General features: G+C 43.6%; 1 protein-coding gene across 1 annotated transcript; it reads right to left on the bottom strand.

The window, feature by feature from the left end:
- Window positions 1-948: 948 nt before the first annotated feature.
- On the bottom strand, window positions 949-19,160 carry LOC124709007. The gene is made up of 4 exons (XM_047240640.1): window positions 19,070-19,160; window positions 12,088-12,222; window positions 1,123-1,241; window positions 949-1,077 (listed from the first exon to the last, which is right to left on the bottom strand). The coding sequence occupies exons 1-4, from the start codon at window positions 19,158-19,160 to the stop codon at window positions 949-951; spliced, it is 474 nt and encodes a 157-aa protein (XP_047096596.1).
- Between the last annotated feature and the right edge of the window lie 225 nt (window positions 19,161-19,385).

The following is a 19,385-nucleotide window of genomic DNA, read 5'->3' as shown; positions in this document are numbered from 1 at the left end:
CCGCCCGGCGAATTTGTGTCGAGGTCCGGTGAACCGGCCGGTCTGTGGATGGTTTTTAGGCGGTTTTCCATCTGCCTCGGCGAATGCGGGCTGGTTCCCCTTATTCCGCCTCAGTTACACTATGTCGGCGATTGCTGCGCGAACAAGTTCTCCACGTACGCGTACACCACCATTACTCTACCACGCAAACATAGGGGTTACACTCATCTGATGTGAGACGTTCCCTGGGGGGTCCGCCGGGGGCCGAACCGCACAATTACCCTGGGTCCGGTGTGGGGCGGAGGAGGGGTGGAGTGGTCATGGGGTTGTGGACCACTGCGGCTGCGGCGGGAACGGAGCCTCTCCGTAGTTTCTAGGTCCCCGTTTAACATACAATACAATACCTGGCAGATTAAAAGTGTATGCCAGACCGAGACTCGAACTTGGGACCTTTATCTTAAGCAGGCAAATAATCTACAAGCTGAGCTATACAAGCACGACTGATGACCCATCGTCACAATTTTACTTCCGACAGTATCTCGTCTCCTACCACCAAACTTCACAGACGTTCTCCTGCGAAGACAATAAAGCTGTGAGGAGGGGTCGTCAGTCGTGCTTAGGTGGTTCTGCCGGTAGAGAACTCTCCCGCGAAAGGCAGAGGTCCCGATTTCGAGTCTCGGCACACAGTTTTAATCTGCCAGTAAGTTTCGACAGTAAGAAATAGCTACCAGAGGTTCTTCTACGGGTTGGATTGAAACCAATTGCGGAGTGGATCCGCCGGTTGTCCATTTGAGGGTTAAAGAGAGGTCCCTTACTACGGGCTGTAAGCCAAGGAACCTTTCTTAATCAAAATTACATTTTGCTGGCCTGTGTCCTAGAGACAGAGGGAGGGTCGAAATTAAAGTCGAAAGAATGTGCTCAACGGTCTGTTTTATTGTGTGACTACATGAGTGGCTGGGCTGCTAGGAGCTATGCGCTGGTGGGCTCGCCGGAAGCGGCCGGGTTGGTGTGGTGGGCGGCCCTGCCCAGCCTGGGGGTGAGCGGCAGGGGCGGCGAGTGGCGGCCGGGGCGCGGCCAGAAGGGCGGCGCCAGCTGCAGCTGGCCCTGGCCGTGCCCGCCGTCTGCGTCGCCGTCGCCCTCCGCCTCCTCTTCGGCCAGGTCGTCGCCCGCGGATTCGCGGCCCAGCCGCGGCGTGAACGTGGGCATGCTCTGGCGCCGCGACGCGGGGGGCTGCGCGGCCCCCACTGGCGCCGAGCCCACTGCTGTAACCGGACACACACAGCGCCTTTAGAGAGTGATCCCACAGAGAAGGGCCGCGTGGAATTGTAGGATGCAACTGGGAATAAAAGGCAAAAAGACAGTCTCTTCTAGAGGAAGGGCTCCATTTGTTTACATATACGAGGGTTCTGTTCATTTTTGGAACACAACCTACGATCAGCTTAGAGACAGAAGTGACGACACTTTCTGCAGGACCTGGCCATCATTTTGCAGGGCAATGCTCAAGCACGTACAGTGCAAGCTATTACTGATTTCAGAATGAGGCCACCCACGGTGGCCGATCGGTTCTGGGCCCTACAGTCTGGAACCGCGCGACCGCTACGGTCGCAGGTTCGAATCCTGCCTCGGGCATGGATGTGTGTGATGTCCTTAGGTTAGTTAGGTTTAAGTAGTTCTAAGTTCTAGGGGACTGATGACCTTAGAAGTTAAGTCCCATCGTGCTCAGATGAATGAGATTTTCACTCTGCAGCGGAGTGTGCGCTGATATGAAACTTCCTGGCATATTAAAACTGTGTGCCTGACCGAGACTCGAACTCGGGACCTTTGCCTTTCGCGGGCAAGTGCTCCACCAACTGAGCTACTCAAGCACGACTCATGTCCCGTCCTCACAGCTTTACTTCTGCCAGTACCTCGTCTCCTACCTTCCAAACTAGTTCTGCAAGGTTCGCAGGAGAGCTTCTGTAAAGTTTGGAAGGTAGGAGACGAGTTACTGGCAGAAGTAAAGCTGTGAGTACGGGACGTGAGTCGTGCTTCGGTAGCTCAGTTCGTAGAGCACTTGCCCGTGAAAGGCAAAGGTCCCGAGTTCGAGTCTCGGTCCGGCACACAGTTTTAATCTGCCACGAAGTTTCTTTATTACTGATTTGTTTGACTGTTGGGGCTGATAAGTGCTATACCACCTACTGCACTCCCCTGACTTAAGCCCTCGTGAGTTCAACTCGATTTCTAAACTGAAGGAAACACTTCACGCCATTGCTTCAGAACTGCTACAAATTCATCGGGCAATAAACCGCGCCGCTCGAACTTTCAACACAACTGGCACTGCTAAGAGTATCATACGATTTCCACATAGCTGGCGACGGGTTATACACAATGTTGGTAACTACTTTGAAGGTCAGTAAAACTTTGAAACAAGTATCTATCTCGTACGAACTGTAAATAAATAGTTGCCGCTATTAAAGTTCCAAACCTCGTACATACTTTTTTTTTTAAACTATCCGAGTGGAGCGGAAATCGGTAGATGTGATGTACGTGTACAGACAAATGATTACAGTTTCCGAAAAACTGGATGATTTATTCATGAGAAAGCGCTTCACATATTGAGCAAGTCAATAACGCGTTAATCTATCTTTACAAGCAGTTATTCGCCTTGGCACTGATTGACAGAGTTGTTGAATCTTCTCCCTAGGGATAATTTGCCAAATTCTGTGCAATTGACGCGTTAGATTGTCAGCATCACGAGGTGGTTGGAGAGTCCTGCCCATAATGCTCCAAACGTTCTCAACTGAGGGGAGACCAGTCAGTTTTGCTCGCCAAGGAAGAGTTCGGCAAGCACGGAAACAAGTAGCTGAAACAGTTGACGTGTGAGAGTGGGCACTACCTTGCTGAAATATAAGCCCAGGATGGCTTGTCACGAAGAACAACAAAATAGGGCGTAGAATGTCGTCAACGTACCGCTGTGCTGTAAGGCTGTCGCGAATGGCAACCAAAGGGGTTCTGTTATGAAATGAAATAACACGCCACATTATTACTGCTGGTTGTCGTGCCATATGGTGGGCGACAGTGATGTTGCTATCCTACCACTGTCCGGGTCATCTTCAGATAAGTCTTTGCTGCTCATGGTCGCTCATTTAGAAGTGAAAATCATCACTGAAGACAATTATACTCCAGTAAATGAGATTCCGGTCCGAAGACGTGCCTGGAGAGGCCCCGGACAGTGGTGGGTTAGCAACCTGAGTGACGCCTGCCAACGGCGCGACAACCAGAAGTGATGGTGTGGGGAGCCATTTCTTTTCACAGCAGGACTCTTTCCGTTGTCGTTCGGGGCACCCTTACAGCGCAGCGGCACGTCGACGATATTCTATATCCCGTTTTATTCCTCTTCATGGCAAGTCATCCTGGCTTTACATTTCAGCGAGATAATGCCCACACACTGCGAGTGTCTCTACTGTTCGTCTTCGTGGTTGCTAAACCCTTCCTCGGTCGAGCTCGAGATTCTGACGATTTAATGCACCAATTGCTCAGAATTTGGCACGGTATCCCTTAGGAGGACATAGAACAACTCTATCAATCAATGCCAAGCCGAATAACTGCTTGCATAACGGACAGAGGTGGGCAAACACGTCATTAACTTGCTCAATTTGTAGAACTCTTTCTCTTGAATAAATCATCCAATTTTTCTGAAACTGCAGTTATTTACTTGTCTGTACTGGTACATCAAATCTAACTATTTCTGTCCCATTCGGATAATTCCTTAATGGTTTGTCGATTTCTTTATCTCTGAGTGCACACTGCCAACCAAAAAAGAAGTGATGCATCTAGAAGTGGAGGAGATAACGAAATGAAACTCTGCAGGTTGAGACGGTATCAAATGTTATTTCAGTGATTACAATATCAAGAGAAATTTACAAAGGAATTGGCAGTATGAGCCCAATCATCAATATGCCATGGCGGCGTGAGAAGCTTCCCATAAAGCCATTGTATCCTTTCCTGATGCTAGATGGACCACAGCTGTTGTAACTGGTCCTTGATATCCCGATTGCTGGTTCTGGGAAGGAGTTAAAGTCCGAGCTGGCCCGCCACGTGTTCTAAAGGGGAATTAACAGAAATGATGCTGAATGTGAAAAAGTGGTTTTAGTCATATGTACATACTGTTCTGTTTCACTTTGCTTTAGCCATTTCGTTGAGAACCCGTACCTGCACTTTCAAGACTGAATAGCTGTGCTACGCTATCAGGTCATTAGAAAAGGTTTGTTTTTCAGACAGCGCAATTATTTTAAGCAGAGGAATACATAACAAGGAGTCACTACATTGAAATATGTGTGCTTTTGGTCGTATTATATCGATATTTTGCTTCTTCATGGTACCAAAGTTCCTCTCTTAGACTTTGAATAGCTCATCATTCAAATGTCTCTTGTGCTGAGACTCTCAGTTCTGACTGCGAATTGCTCGTACCGTTGTTTCTGCGATGAGCAACTTGTACTCTAAGCACATTTTCATGTTGTTATGAGCGATCGCGGACACACACTTTCCTCGTCAGAATTTTCTTGCTAGCCTTGAAGCCGAGTTTTGTCTAATAAAATATGTGAACTTTTCGCAAAGTTGGTACATCGTTGTCTTTTTCCTAACCTCGAAGCAGTTGATGCTTAATGACACATTTATTGATATTGTGTATGGGATATTTAGTGTGTGTACTTTGCTAAATCTTCTTTGTGGCAGATACTTGAAATTCACTCCGCTCATCAACATGTGCCTCCTGCCATAATTTGCACATCACTTACTTGCTCAACTTTAACATTTTGCTTACGCATTCAGTTATCGTTTTCGTCAACATAGCCACTCCCTACCACTTCTAACCTCCAATAAAAGTAATGTTAACAGCAAGCCGCTGTGACTGCCTGTGAAGGCATTTTCGTGATCATTTTCGGTGCTTCCAATGCGGGGCTACAACGTACACTACTTGGTAGTGAAACGTCGCTGTATCTGTTAACGTGTACGAGTTAGTTCGGGGGTTTACGCTACGCTTTGTCAAATAATAATATGACACTTTTCTGGGAGCAAAGGGTTGTGTGAGAGTCGAGTGACTTTGAGCGGGTTCAAATTGTTTCTGCTCATTGCTAACCTTTCCTATGAAACAATATCGTGCATCCAAGCAATATAGCATTGCAGTAACCATTGTGTGCGGCAGTGTTCATTCCAGAGTGCGGTGTATTGATACTCACTAATATTATTCACAAAAGTGGACCACGAGGAAGTATCTGGTCCTTCCTGCAATTCGCTGTCAATTTCCTCGACTGTAATCCACAGTACTGGCCGAAAAATTACGTTAAATGTAATGGAGCACTGTGACAGATAAAAGGAACAATGCAGTGCTACACATGGTAAGGCAGTCACGATAAAGAGCAACTACATACACCGGGGAAGAATTCAGTTTACCATGACGTCATAACAGCTTTTCTTTTTTTCTTAATTGCAATATAAATCAACATTATAGTTATTTCTCGCAACCTACCTTCCAAAGTGTCTTACCAAACTTCCACAAGCACATGTCTCTCTCTAACATAGCTCTTCGGGCTCCTCCTTCCCGCTCTGTTTAAGAGCGTCCTCGTCTTCTTCTTCTATCAGTTTTAGTGCATTCCATCTTGTAAGAGCAGTCTTCCGCGGCTGTAGTCACAGTCAATAAAATTCTTCTGGATCTATGACCGCAACGTCAATATGTAAACCGTCCGACGTTTCGACCACTATTGCAAGTGGCCTTACTGAGGAAGGACAAGAATTTCATTGACATTTCTTCATCTTCTTAGGTCATCAATCCTTAACAAACTGCATACATGCCCATACCACATCAATTGTTTTGTTTCGATTGTATCCATTACAGTTGTGCCAAGTTTCATTCTTGTGTATTTTTTAATTTTATCTCGAAGTGTCAACTTATAGCAAAACCTCCGAAATCCCATCTACATTGAGAATAATTCGTTCATTTGTTTTCCTGTTTGACGTTTTTATTAAGTATCTTTCCTGTCTGTCTGTTCAGTGTAAATTTTGCATTTGATTTTAATATAATTTCCTGATGAGCTAGAGGTCTGACATTTCAAACATCTCAGTAGTAGGTAAAAATGCAATATTAAATCGCTTTCTTGTTGGCCGGTTCGGCAGGGACGTGAATGAGGTGGAAACGGTTGGTATCTTCTGATATTAGGCTATCTTGCAAGACTGGTGTGTATTGTGGGTAGTATCGGAGTGCGTTTCAGGGGGTATACTTGCGGCCAGCTGAGCAGGGAGATGGGTGAGGACAGATGGATGGTGGGAGGGGGGAGGATGAGATGGAGAGAAACAGAGGAGGAGATTGGCAGATAGAGGTGGGAGAGGAAGATGGACAAAGAGGGAGGGCTAGGAGGAGATGGACAGACAGAGAGGGAAGAGGAGAAGCTGTCCAGAAAGAGGGGTGAGGATGGGATGGATGAGCAAGAGGACAGTGGAGGACAAAGACAGAGGGAGGGAGTAGGGAAAGATGGACAAAGACATGGGGGGAGGAATAGATGGAAGAGATAAGGGGTAGGAGAAAATGGAACAGAGGGGGGCAGAAGGGATTGGAGAGAGTTGGAGAGAGAGAGAGAGAGAGAGAGAGAGAGAGAGAGAGAGGGGGGGGGGGGTGGACGAGGGAGGAGATGGACAGAGAGGAGGGCTGGGATATTGTCAAAGGGATGGAGGGAGGAGGTGATGTAGAGAGAAGGAGAGAGGGGAAGGAGGCGATGGACAGAGAGAGGGAGCCGGAGATGGGCAGAGTGTGGCAGAGAGGAAATGGACTGAGGGAGGGGGAAGGATGAGGTGGACAAAGAGATGGGGATGATTAGTGGTATAGAGAGAGGGGGGGAAGAGATGTGTGCAGTGTATGTGATATAACATGCAACGGTAAAAATGCAAGTATAAAACTAGTATTGAAATAAAAATATTGTAAAAAATCATGTAAAATTAATTTTGCTAGCTTCTTTATCTTCCGTTTCAAGAAAGTAACAATTAAACAGATTGATATATTATTAGTAGGCAGGTGTAATATTTTACTATTTCATATATCGAAAGGTGAAAAGACACTAAAATCAACATGAAATTACACGTAAGTCTCTTTCATAATCTCATCAATATGTTTAAAATCCTTTAAGAAATTTCACACGCATAAGACTAAAAACCAGAAAAAAATATTTAAATAAAAATAAATTTTCAATATAACACGTTTTAAATCGAAGTAAGAAGTGTAAAACAATTTTTCATAGGCCCATACAGATTCCTAGCCCAAACAGATATTTCTGAAAATTTGTGAGTGTGAATGTTTAATAGCCACGAAAATACTTATAAGATTTAAAGCGAAAAACGTGGGACTAGTGCATGAACAGTTCACATCCTGTTCATAATCTGTTGCTCGTGCCCCTAGATTTTTGTTATAAATTTTGCAAGTATTTTCGTAGCTATTAAAAATTCACAATCACAAATTTTCAGAAATACCTGTACAGGGTTCGGAATCTGTATAGGGCTAGGAGAAACTGTTTTGTATTTTTTAGTCCGATTTAGAAAACTGCTAATTGAAAATTTATTTTATTTAAATAACTGTTTCTGTTCCATACGTTGCTACACTTTCTGAAATTAAGCATTCTGGTCTTCGTTTCTGATCTGATATGTGGGCTCCTTAAAACTCCATTTAATTGCCTGGATACTTGTCTACCTTTCCGTTTCATTAGAATAATTTGACGGCTCTGCAGTATTGGGGCAGGATATTGGGGCAGGATCCTCCAAACTATTGTCTAGCACTACACAGCATATATCAGCCATTGGTTAATCTTTGAAGAGGATAATTCTACGAGAACATTACGCCCAACTCATGAGCACCTTCCTCGAAACGCCAGAAATATACCAAATGGGATGGCCTACGATAGCATGCGGTATGAGCTGAAGTGAACCCGACTGAGCACGCTTGGGGCTATTTGAAACTCACAATGCGTCGTCACAGAAACCCTCCTCACACATTGGGTGACCTCAAGACGACCGCTGTGAAAGAGTAGGATAGGCTCGAGAAACTTCATCTAGACCACTCTGTGGGCAGCATGCTACGGAGTAGTCAAGCATGTTACAATGCACATCGTGGAGCAACTCATAATTGTTCATTAATTAGCAAAATTAATTTATGACACTGTTCTTCCGGGGTGGGGATGGAGGGTGTTCCATTGAACAGAAGGGTGGTCTTAAATACGGAGAAAACTGAACCAACACTGCATGTTGACAGTTAAGCAACACTGGTTCGTTCGTGCACCATCTTGTACCTTGAAACAGATGAAAGCCTTTTACCATGGAATACGTCTACTTGCAAATGAAAACAATCTCCCCTATAATGTAGCTACTGTTTGTCGTTACGACGACAACAGTTATATCACTGTTTGAGAATGTATTGATTAACAATTACGTATAGCTGCTTGCCATCTGACACTGGCACATGTTAACAAGAATGTCTCTACAACTGCCTGTTGAATTTTACTGTTTGTGCGACAGAATTTATGCGTATAATCATGTTTTCTTATCTGACTGCGTTTACTGTTGCAATATCACTTCAAGGAAAGTTATACCACTCTGCGATTTGAATCTCACTTCAAGGAGAGTTATTCAACACGCTGCGGTATGTAAATCAGTAACATTTCTCCATCGTCTTCTTCGTCTGTCGAAAAGTTTTACACACATGCAGTGTTATTCAGCTCTTTGTTACCTTTTGGTGTGGTCACGCTGCGTTGTGTTGGGTCGGTTGTTTCTTGCGATATCTTGTAGTCAAATGACTCAGTTAAATAAGAGAGATCTACACTTGTTCTTTTTACATTATAGCTTATTGTTTCAACTGATACACCAGCTGTTGTGCTACACTGGTATTATCTCTTCCACAATGCGTGCACGCTATGTAGCACTCTGTCAGAATTAAATCCATTCTCTCACTTTCCTTGAAGTGATATTGCAACAGTAAACGCAGTCAGATAAGAAAACATGGTTATATTCAGCACTGTCTTTTACCCTTATTATCCTGTCTTAACACCGTCAACTGTATCACTCTTTATTCACCTAATTCAGTACCACTTACGTCGCCTTTACTTTGTCGACGTCTACTGCCGTAATCACCTCCAGTCCTTGGCGCGCTTTCAGGGGTGTGTCTGTTCGGCTGACGCCCTGGGGTAGTGTTCCTACGTCATATGACACAACAAGGAGAGCATGACTCTTCCGATGATTTCTTTTCGTGAGCGGGGTTTTGAGCTAATTAAACTACTACGTACTCTAGAGTCTGAATAAGGGTAACATATTTTATTTTACAGCTTCGAAGTTCAATTACTTATGACTGAATCAAGTGGAAGATGACTTCGGAGCATTGGAATTTACTGTAGATATTGTCATCTTGTAGTACTTTCACTTAGGTTTGCTCTGAATGTGCTGAAATTTCACGCAGTTTATACATCATTTTTGGTGAAATGTTATTAAGCAATCGGGAACGGTAATGGCAATGCCACGTCTATTGCAAGCTGCTGCATTCTGTATAGGGAAGTCTTGTACACACAGCGCTCGAAGCTCCTTAGCACATCCGTTACCTATACGAAGCCGTTCTTTCTTACCAATAAACGGAAAATCCGAATATGGGTACCTGGACAGGAATGTGAGGCCAGCCCCTTCCAGTGCCGTAAATAATCTCACCTCGCTAGGTTTGGAATTACAGGCCTAACAGTGGGAGAACAGAAATTAAATATGGATGTGATCGTTCGGGCCATATGTTGTAAAACCGGTTAGTGTCACAGTTAACTGATGCAAATACAATTTCGTTTCGGCGTGCGGATATCTCCCTTCACCTTACTGGAATCCGATGATAGTGGAAGATTGTATGTAACTTCGGCCATTTGGAAATTAGATTAGGTGTACTTTTCGTTTCAATAGATCCTTAGTGAGGAGGTCCTCCAGGATGTAAAATATGTGAACAAGCAAAAATACACAATAAATATTTACAAAGAAAAACAGTTATATTAATGTATCTTCCATAAATCTCAGGTGAAGTGGTACTCATGGATGCGGAATAAAAGAAAAAATCTTACACGCATTTTCATTTGAAGGGTAATAAAAATTTGTCACAAAACATGTTAACTGTTCAACACGCTTAGGTGCATATGATAATTGTGATGAAACTGTAGACATGCATCATTAAACAGAAAAACCTTTTTACAACTTTTATTTACAAGGATCACATTACTGCTATGAATTTTTACACAAGTCAAATTGTATATAACACTCACTTTGATTTAATATTATTAGTAACATATACATGTCAGTCGATTATGGTGAGAAATTCATCAGTGGAGTAGGAGGAGTTGGCCACAAGTAAATCCTTTAAGTTCCTCTTACACTGAATTTTATTAGTAGTTAACTTTTCTGTAGTCGATGGGAAGTTACTGAAAATGTATCTTCCTGTTTTGGGCCAAAGTAAGTGACTTTAAACCTTTGTGAAGATTGTTCTTGGTTTTAGTACTGATTCGATGAACTGAGCTGGTGGTTTGGGAAGCAGATACACAGGGTGTCAAGGACATAGGTACCTTAATGTGTCCTCAGTTCCGTGAGTTAGTTGTTTTCTCTCTGCATATAACAGTTTTCCCTCAAACACAACACATAATTTACTACGTGATGTTTTCAGCATGTTTTTAACTGCACCGGGAAGTGAATTATGCCTGTCAGTATAGACAATCCGTTTTGCATCCATGTGTCCACACTTTAACTGACCTACTGCCCAGGGAAAAATTAAAATTAATGGCTTGCTTGTGCCACATTTACTTGGAGGTACTAACCAACCTAAAAACATACTATTCGTAATAGCCATAATTTATTAGTCTGCAAATGAAATAAAAACTGATGTAATGTTATTCAATACATTTTCATCAATCCCAATACAAATATCTGCACTTATACCTCCAACACCACATGTTTTTAATGACAAATTTCATTAACGAATAAATATATTGAGAAGCAATGTTAATATCCCTAGTTCCTTAATAAACCTCTCCAGGATGTTCTTGATTTTACACCGCAAATAATTCTTATTACATGTTTTTGGACTCAGAAAAGTTGAGCTCGGTTTTATGAGATATCCCAAACAATAATCCCATACGACGTAATAGAATGAAACTAAGCATTGTATGCTAGCTATTTTATTTTTATATCACATATATTTAGCAAAATTCACATTGCAAATAGAGATTTGTTTAGGCAATCCAGCAGGGCTGTCCTATGCTACTCCCAGTTGAATTTATTATCAAGCTACCAAGAATTCGACACTTTCAACTTTTTCTGTCTACTTGTCACCAAATTTTAGGCATATGCTGCTGCGAAACTGCTGCGAAACCTGTTACTAGTTTTAAACTTCATATAGTGTGTTTTTTCAAAGTTTAGTGGCAAAGAATTGGCTATGAAGCATTTATTAAGGTGCATGAAAAATTCATTAACCATTCTGTCTAAAATTTGATTTGCTATTTATTGCAATGTTTGTGTCATGCGCAAATAAAACAAACTTGACATCTGGTAACGCTACTAATGGAAGGTCACTGACATACGAGAAAAAATAAGGACCCTAAGGTCGAACCTTGTAGTTAGTTCGTCGTTTGATGATGCCTGATAGCTTAATACACGTCTGTTCTCTATTATCACCGTCGATTCCTGTCAGAGGTATAGGATCTGAACCATTTTGCAACATTTTCTGCTACACTGTAATATTTTAGTTTTCTTAAGAGGATATTGTGATTTGCGTAGTCAAATGCTTTTGACAAAGTTCTGTGAGAGGAAGAAGCAGTAGGAGAAGAAGAAAAACGAGAAGAAGATCTAAACAGGAGCACAAGCAGTCCAACAAGCAATACATTGCAGCACTTTGAATGGGTCACTTGAAGATTAATTCTTTTTTTTACAGGTTACATGTGATGAAATGTCTCCTGATACAATTAATTTGCAGAAGTGTTTAGTTTTTATATTTTTCTGTAGCAGTTTTGTCACTTATCTGATAGGATGTAGTTTTCTCACGTAAGGAGTTACACGTGGTACGTTGAGGTGGTGGGTACGTACCTGCGAGGGGAAATATAATCCAAGGGTGTTCGATGACGTGCGCCAGCATCATGTCTCCCAGGACATCACGGTGCATGCGCGGCGAAGCCTGCAGCCAGTCCCACGCCATGCGGGGACGTCCACTGTCCGTCGTTCCTGAGAACATTATATCGATTTGATCACAGGTTTTTCCGCCATTAGGTAACACCACCGAAAGTATTCGCAGAAGCACCACATGAAGTACTCAGATGAAACTAAGAAAATAAGAAAGAATACGTTTTAATGAAACATATAGTATCTAATCAAAAATATATAACGTGGAATTGACCATTAAGTGTCACAAGAGTTGGACCCGCCAGTATAAAAGGATGTGGCGAGAACTGTGTTACTTTTTTACTTTTTATGTTTAAAATTGGCTTTTGGGACGTGCCCTAACACCATCTCAATAGTGGAATGGACGACAGTGTGTTTCGACAATTCAGAACATTCATCGGGACCGCGCCGTGTTCCAGAACGAAGTTACAGAGACTTAGACTTCTCCTATGACGCAATGCAGGCGATTTTCCTGTCAGTTAAGACAGTACGAAGATAAAGACCACACAACACTAAGTTTCCAGTTGGAGAAAATTTACCTCCTGGCCTCTCTGGTTAGGAATCCGCTGACCTCCCAACTACCGATGGCACGTGTTGTCAGTTGAGAATGGGAAGATCAGCATATTAAAAAAAAAAAAAAAAAAAGAAAAAAGTTCAGGTGTGCGTGAATTCCAAAGGAACCAAACTGCTGAGGTCATCGGTCCCTATACTTACACGCTACTTAAAGTAAATTAAAATAGCTTATGCTAAGAACAACAGACACACCCAAGCCTGAGGAAGGACTCGAACCTCCGGCGAGAGAAGCTGAGCAATCCTTGACATTATGCCTCTAACCGCGCGGCCACTCCGCGCGGCTCAGTCATGGACTAGTCACTGGATGTGACCTGAATGACAGATCCATCAGAGACACTACAGATCTTGTAAAGATGCCCCGAGTCGACTGTTGGTGATGTGATGGTGAAATGGAAACATGAAGGAGCAACCAGTTACACCGGAACCCTGAAGATCTCATGTGCTGACGAAAAGGGACCGTCGGACATTGAGTAGGCTGGCTGTACAAAGTCACATGAAAATAGCAGAAGGAATCACTCGTGAGTTCCAAGGTGCTACCAGCAATCCAGATAGCACAATGACTGTGCGTGAAGGGTTAAAAATAATGGGATACAATGATTGCAAGCCATATATTTCCGGAGCCAGTGCTAAGTGACGCTTGAGGCGATCTAGAGAGACGCCACTGGACACTGGATGAATGGGAACGAGTGATCTGGATCATGCTATCCCACTATCCGTGTGGAAATCCGATGGAAGGCTTTGGTTGAGATTCATGGTGAAAAACTTTAGCTGTCTTTTATTTTGCACACTGCTCTAGTTTCGGTCATAGGCCATTTTCAAGCTTGGCAAGCATAAGTAGCAGGAATGTTGTAGCACGATGTAAACGACTGCAAGTCGCTGTTGCAGGCCAACCGCATCAATAAAACTGACCGTATGGTAATAACTGTACAAGAAATTGTCACCAAAAGGCCTATTCACATAGATAGTCAATGCGAATGCCTGGAAAACGTTACCTGCGACCATGTGAAGTGTCATCATTGAGATAATGAGGAGGTGGCGCTAGGGTATGGGGGTGTCTTTTGTGGTTAGAGTGTGGTCACCCCTACTGCACTTAAGAAAACGCTAAATGCGGAAGGACATGGACAAATTTTACAGTACTGTGTATTGTGTACAGTAGAGGAATAGTTCGGAGACCATGATTCTTTGCGTCAGCATGACAATGCTTCCTGTCGTAAAGCAGTATCTTATATGTGAGGCAATGGTTCACGGACAATATTGTTCCAGAAGAGGACTGGCCTGGCCAGTTTCCCGATCTAAACCCAATGGAACAGCTTTCGGATGAGTTGGAACGTCAGCTTCCCTCCAGACCTCAACCTCCAACATCACTTCGGCTGTTGAGAAAGAATGGGCTGCCATTCCTCCACAGATGTTCAAGTACCTCATTGCAAATATCTCCAGCAGAGCTCTAGTAGTTATAAAGACAAAGAGTGGACACACCCTATATTAATGTCCACTAATAGGTGCCCAGATAGTTATGATCAGATAGAGTACCTGAAGCACCTTTGTTTTGACATATTGCCTATTCGCCCTCGTCTCAGGATCTTTTGTCGACGGTCGTTTATTGGTTTTTCTGTTGTTTCGCTAGCACGAGTGGCTAGCACTGTCAAAGATTCGCCCTCCGCTGCTGATGGCAACAGGCTCCAATTCAAAGGGAGAAGGGGCGGGTGTTTGTGGAGGTAACGAACTCCCCCTCCAAATTAAGCTTTTCAGTAAAAGGCTCTACATTTTACATCTATCAATTTCAAAATTTCTCTAATAACTCTCGAAGAATCCAGTAACACGAAAACTGAAGAATTTTGACAACGACAGTGAATTCTAGAAAATAATAAGCTATGTTTAACACAGAACATATCGCATTTGCTTGCCTACATTCCTAAGCCCTAACAGGAATCGTTTCAGTCAAGTGCAAGTGCCTCTGCCGGCTCCTGAGGATTTTCGAGATCCACTAGTAGGATCGCAAATCACGTGACGTCGAGTAACGCCTCCGTCCCCGTCCCCCCGATATTAACTAAGAAAACATGACAGAAAGGCTGACTTCCAGGTTGAAGACGGAAGTGACGGACTGGGACTGCGTTCCCCTCATTTACACGCTCATATAACAATAATCTGCAGATATATGTTCACAATCGTAGCGCTAAGCGACATGCTGATAATGGTGAATGGGCACTTCGACTTTACATTGCACAAATTTTGATTTTGACAAAGTTGTGAGAGTTTGTAGCTATTATAATCCTTAGATCTCCTGCATGACTCACGTATTTCTCAAATTTTTCGTCGACTGCATTTTAAATGATAGAGTCCTCTGAAACGCCGTTTCTTGGTAGTGAGCTCAAAAGGTTTCGGGACTAGATTCATAAAAAAAGGAAAAGTAAAGACGGTGATTTTAATGTTTCTAGTTTTAACGTAGTCTCCCCCCCCCCCCTACCACTTGAGTACAACACGCACAACGTTCATACAACCATCTGAAAATGTCATAAAAGTTACTTTTTTGGGATTTTGTTCAACTCCTGCGTCACACTGACTTAAATATCAATTACGTTGTCAAAGCATTCACCTTTCTTGTGAATTTCTGCACTTCGTCGTTTTGTGATGGGTTCGTATTGATAACACCAAATGTCGTCATACGTAATTATTTTCTCTAGAAATGAAATATCTAAATATTACATTTCAGTCACTTCACTGCAGGCGTACACGCGTCATCGCTTTTATTCAGAGTCTAGGTGTACAGGACAAACTTTACACACACTTTTCTCTTTAGATATTCTGGAGAATCTCTTGAGCGCTTGAGTTAGAGATGTTCTCCATGATGGCTTATGAACCAGCAGCATTGACATACTATAGATGCACGTACACTATCTGAAGCTGCCTGCTCGCAACTGACTGGTCGAATGCACACCTGTTGTGTACAGTTCCTAGTTCAAGCAGTCAATGTTGTTATTGTGCTGACGCCACTGATATACCAGAAATAAAATCAGTTTTAAAATGTTTTGGACGGATGCTGTACCAACCACTGATACAATGACATAATAATAATAATAATAATATAAATATACAATGTAGTAGAATAAAATATAATTATGTATAATTTTATAGTATTATATATCTCTGATAATAGAATATTTTAATAAAATAATAATTGTTATTGTAATTACGAGGATATTAAATCGTATTATATAATTTATTGTTATAATTTTTATAATCGTAGGCACTTTAAAAGTGGGGGTGATGGATTCGTACCTGGTTGGCAGAGGGCGCATCTTTCTGGTGACATGTAAGAAAAAGCACTAAACGGTTGTTGGCCTAAGACGTGGCTGAGATCTGTGCTCTCATTGACCACGCTCATTTCACATTAACTAAGTTCTTAGTCAAGGCAGCAGACTAAGGGAAGGAAGGATACTGGAGCATATCATTAATGTGTGATCTCTCTAATTCGAGTCCGCCCCGATAGTTGGCCGGCCGAAGTGGCCGAGCGGTTCTAGGCGCTTCAGTCTGGAACCGCGCGACCGCTACGGTCGCAGGTTCGAATCCTGCCTCGGGCATGGATGTGTGTGATGTCCTTAGGTTAGTTAGGTTTAATTAGTTCTAAGTTCGAGGGGACTGATGACCTCAGATGTTCAGTCCCATAGTGCTCAGAGCCATTTGAACCATTTGTACCCGATAGTTGAGTGGTCAGCGCGGCGGTCTGTCACGCCAAGGGGCCCGGGCTCGATTCCCGGCTGGGTCGGAGATTTTCTCAGCTCAGGGACTGGGTGTTGTGCTGTCCTCATTATCATTTCATCATCATCAGTGGAAGGCAACGGGAAAGCACCACTGTAATCACTTCCCTAGACACTCATGCGATGGACCTCTCTGACGAGGCTTCCCCCCATGACAAGACCTGCCGTAAGGCAGAACAAAAAGTTTTTTCTCTAATTTGGGACTGATTGGTGCAAACTGCATCGTAATCCAACATTTGGTTCGGTAGATATTTATGTTTTAATTGAGTACTAGGATCAGAATTCTCTGGAGAGAACGTTGGCCGACCACTGTACCGCAGTGGCCCGCTGAGGTCCCGGTAAACCGCAAGTACCAGACCGCTGCCTCGGAGGGGTCCTGGAGTCTTGGCGTATGGATACGAAGGGAAGGAAGTGAAAGTAAGGCGAAGTTCGCGTGGGCAGACACTTCTGTGCAACAAGCGGCTGGTCTCGTCTCAAGCCCTGGAGCCACGAAGAAGAAAAAGAAAGGTACATTTTTAAAGAAATTAGCATGTTTGTAAAACTATTTCAGGCTGTATTACGAATGATCTGTCACTGGAGGAACCAGTGTAGCACTTAATAACATCAGAAGTGTAAATATTAGGAAAAGTGAAGCGTTTGATGTCATAGTCGACAGTAAAGTTATAAACGGAGGTAGCAGACCATTGTTTGAGTCAGAAGGCGTCGAGAGTTGGAGAAAGACGGGGCCTTTAGCTGATGGCAGTTTCAGCTCAGTGGCACAACAAGCTTTGGAATTGTTCACTTCATGTTGACAAATGTGGAATATGAACAATAGGACAGGTAGTGCCTACTTGGCACTCTGATTGTGGCAGTACCTACCGACTTAGACATTGGCAGCGTAATTTAAGGAATGTTGCGTGACGTCATTGCCTCATCTACCTTGTTTTCGGTAAGTCGGACGATGTTTATTATCTATTGTGAACTTTTCGATTGCTGTATGAAATCGTCGTGGATGATCTGGTGCAGGAGAATATCACGCGCCTTGTTACCAAGCACATTCAGAACTAACTTGGCGTTTCGGTTTCCAAGTACCGCGTGGTAGGAGAAATAGTATCGTGATTTTAAACGGGAGTCACTCGTGTGATAAATTTAAAAGTGTTTCTTGTCAACAAGAATTAGCGTCTGTCGTAGAGGTTCTGGAAATTCTGGTGTGTGACTATTGGATATCTGCATATTTCTTGTTGCTAGTACCCATCCAACTTATCGGAGGACATAGTGCCTCAACAATATAGTGTGTTTTTAAGAGATCAGCATGTTATTTTTTTCGTGATGTATGAACCTCTTCCTGAGTTGTGTTGGGTCACACAAAGATTAACTGAGCCACTGTACTTGGGGTGCAGCGTAAAAACGATTGCAGACTAAGGGCAGGCAGAAAACGTGTGGTTCGATTACGAGTACACAGAACCTAAAAAGGTAGATGTCACTCGCTCACGCACCCTTGTCGTTTCTCCGCTTACACTTGCTGGCAATTTAACCTAAAATACGTTGCAGGTGTGCTGTTTTGTGTATTCCTCCTGTTCGTTTATATACAGGTACTAATTATTTGTAACTAAACAATCTGAGAGGTTCTGGTGTGTGCAGTTCTTATTCTATGCACTAAGAATATTCTGAACATTCATTGATAGGGCTGAATATTGTTCGTCAGTCTTGGGTCCATACTAGTCAGAGACTGACAGAGGAAGTAGTGACGATCCAAAGAACAGAAGCACGTTTCGTTGCAGGTTCAAAATGGCTCTGAGCACTATGGGACTTAACAGCTGTGGTCATCAGTCCCCTAGAACTTAGAACTACTTAAACCTAACTAACCTAAGGACATCACACACATCCATGCCCGAGGCAGGATTCGAACCTGCGACCGTAGCAGTCGCGCGGTTCCGGACTGCGCGCCTAGAACCGCGAGACCACCGCGGCCGGCGTTGCAGGTTCATTTAGTAATTGCGAAAGCATCACGTGTATGTTCAGCCAACTCCAATGGCAGACCTTGCAAGACAGGCGTTTAGCACCACTATTTGGTTTATTGTTCATGTTCAGAGAGCGTACATACCTAGAAGAATTAACCAATATATTGCTTCCTCCTATGTACATGTCGCGAAAAGACCATAACATTAGAGAGATTCAGTCCACACGGAGGCTTACCAGCAATCGATCTTCCCTTGAACCATTTGCGACTGGAGCAGGGAAAGGGGGAAGTGACAGTGGTAACAAAGTAACCTGCGCCGCACACAGTAAGATGGCTTACGGATTATAGACATAGATGTAGAATTTCGCTTGATACCACAGACGATGGTACTTTCGATAACGATAAGCGTAGATGTGGTATTGAGAAAATGCTTTTCGCTAGTATCTTCTGACTGCCTTGATCCATGGCTTCCAGATGTCTTGTGAAAATAGCTGGACTTGGGTTTCAAATGATCAATGCTTCCGGAATCCATACTGTTTGGCATAGAGGTTGTCATTCCGTTCGAGACACCTCATTATCTCAGTCAGTGCCTCGGAGGGACTATCACGGCAAGGCGCGCATGGGTTCCCGCGGCAGGACTCACCGTGGCTGGAGGCGGCGGAGGCGGCAGAGACGGCGGCTAGTACGGCGACGGCGGCGAGCGCGGCGGCGGCTGGGGCGGCAGCTCCGGCCATGTCTGGCTGCAGAGTCTGCCCCCGGGGGCGGGCGCCACCCCTTTATATACGCCGGCCACGGCTCCCCGGCGGGGCTCTGATTGCCTCGCCTGTCGTGCAGACTGATCGCCGCTACGGATTACTGCTGATCCCTTGATTAACGACCAAAATACACAGCGCCATTCCGCGTGCAAGGCTGTTGCCGAATACAAAAGACATTTTGCTCCGTCGTTCGAAATTTACATC

The sequence above is a fragment of the Schistocerca piceifrons genome, chromosome 7 (genome assembly GCF_021461385.2).
Source record: "Schistocerca piceifrons isolate TAMUIC-IGC-003096 chromosome 7, iqSchPice1.1, whole genome shotgun sequence".
NCBI classification, from domain to species: Eukaryota; Metazoa; Arthropoda; class Insecta; order Orthoptera; family Acrididae; genus Schistocerca; species Schistocerca piceifrons.
This window is presented reverse-complemented; position numbering and strand designations above follow the sequence as displayed.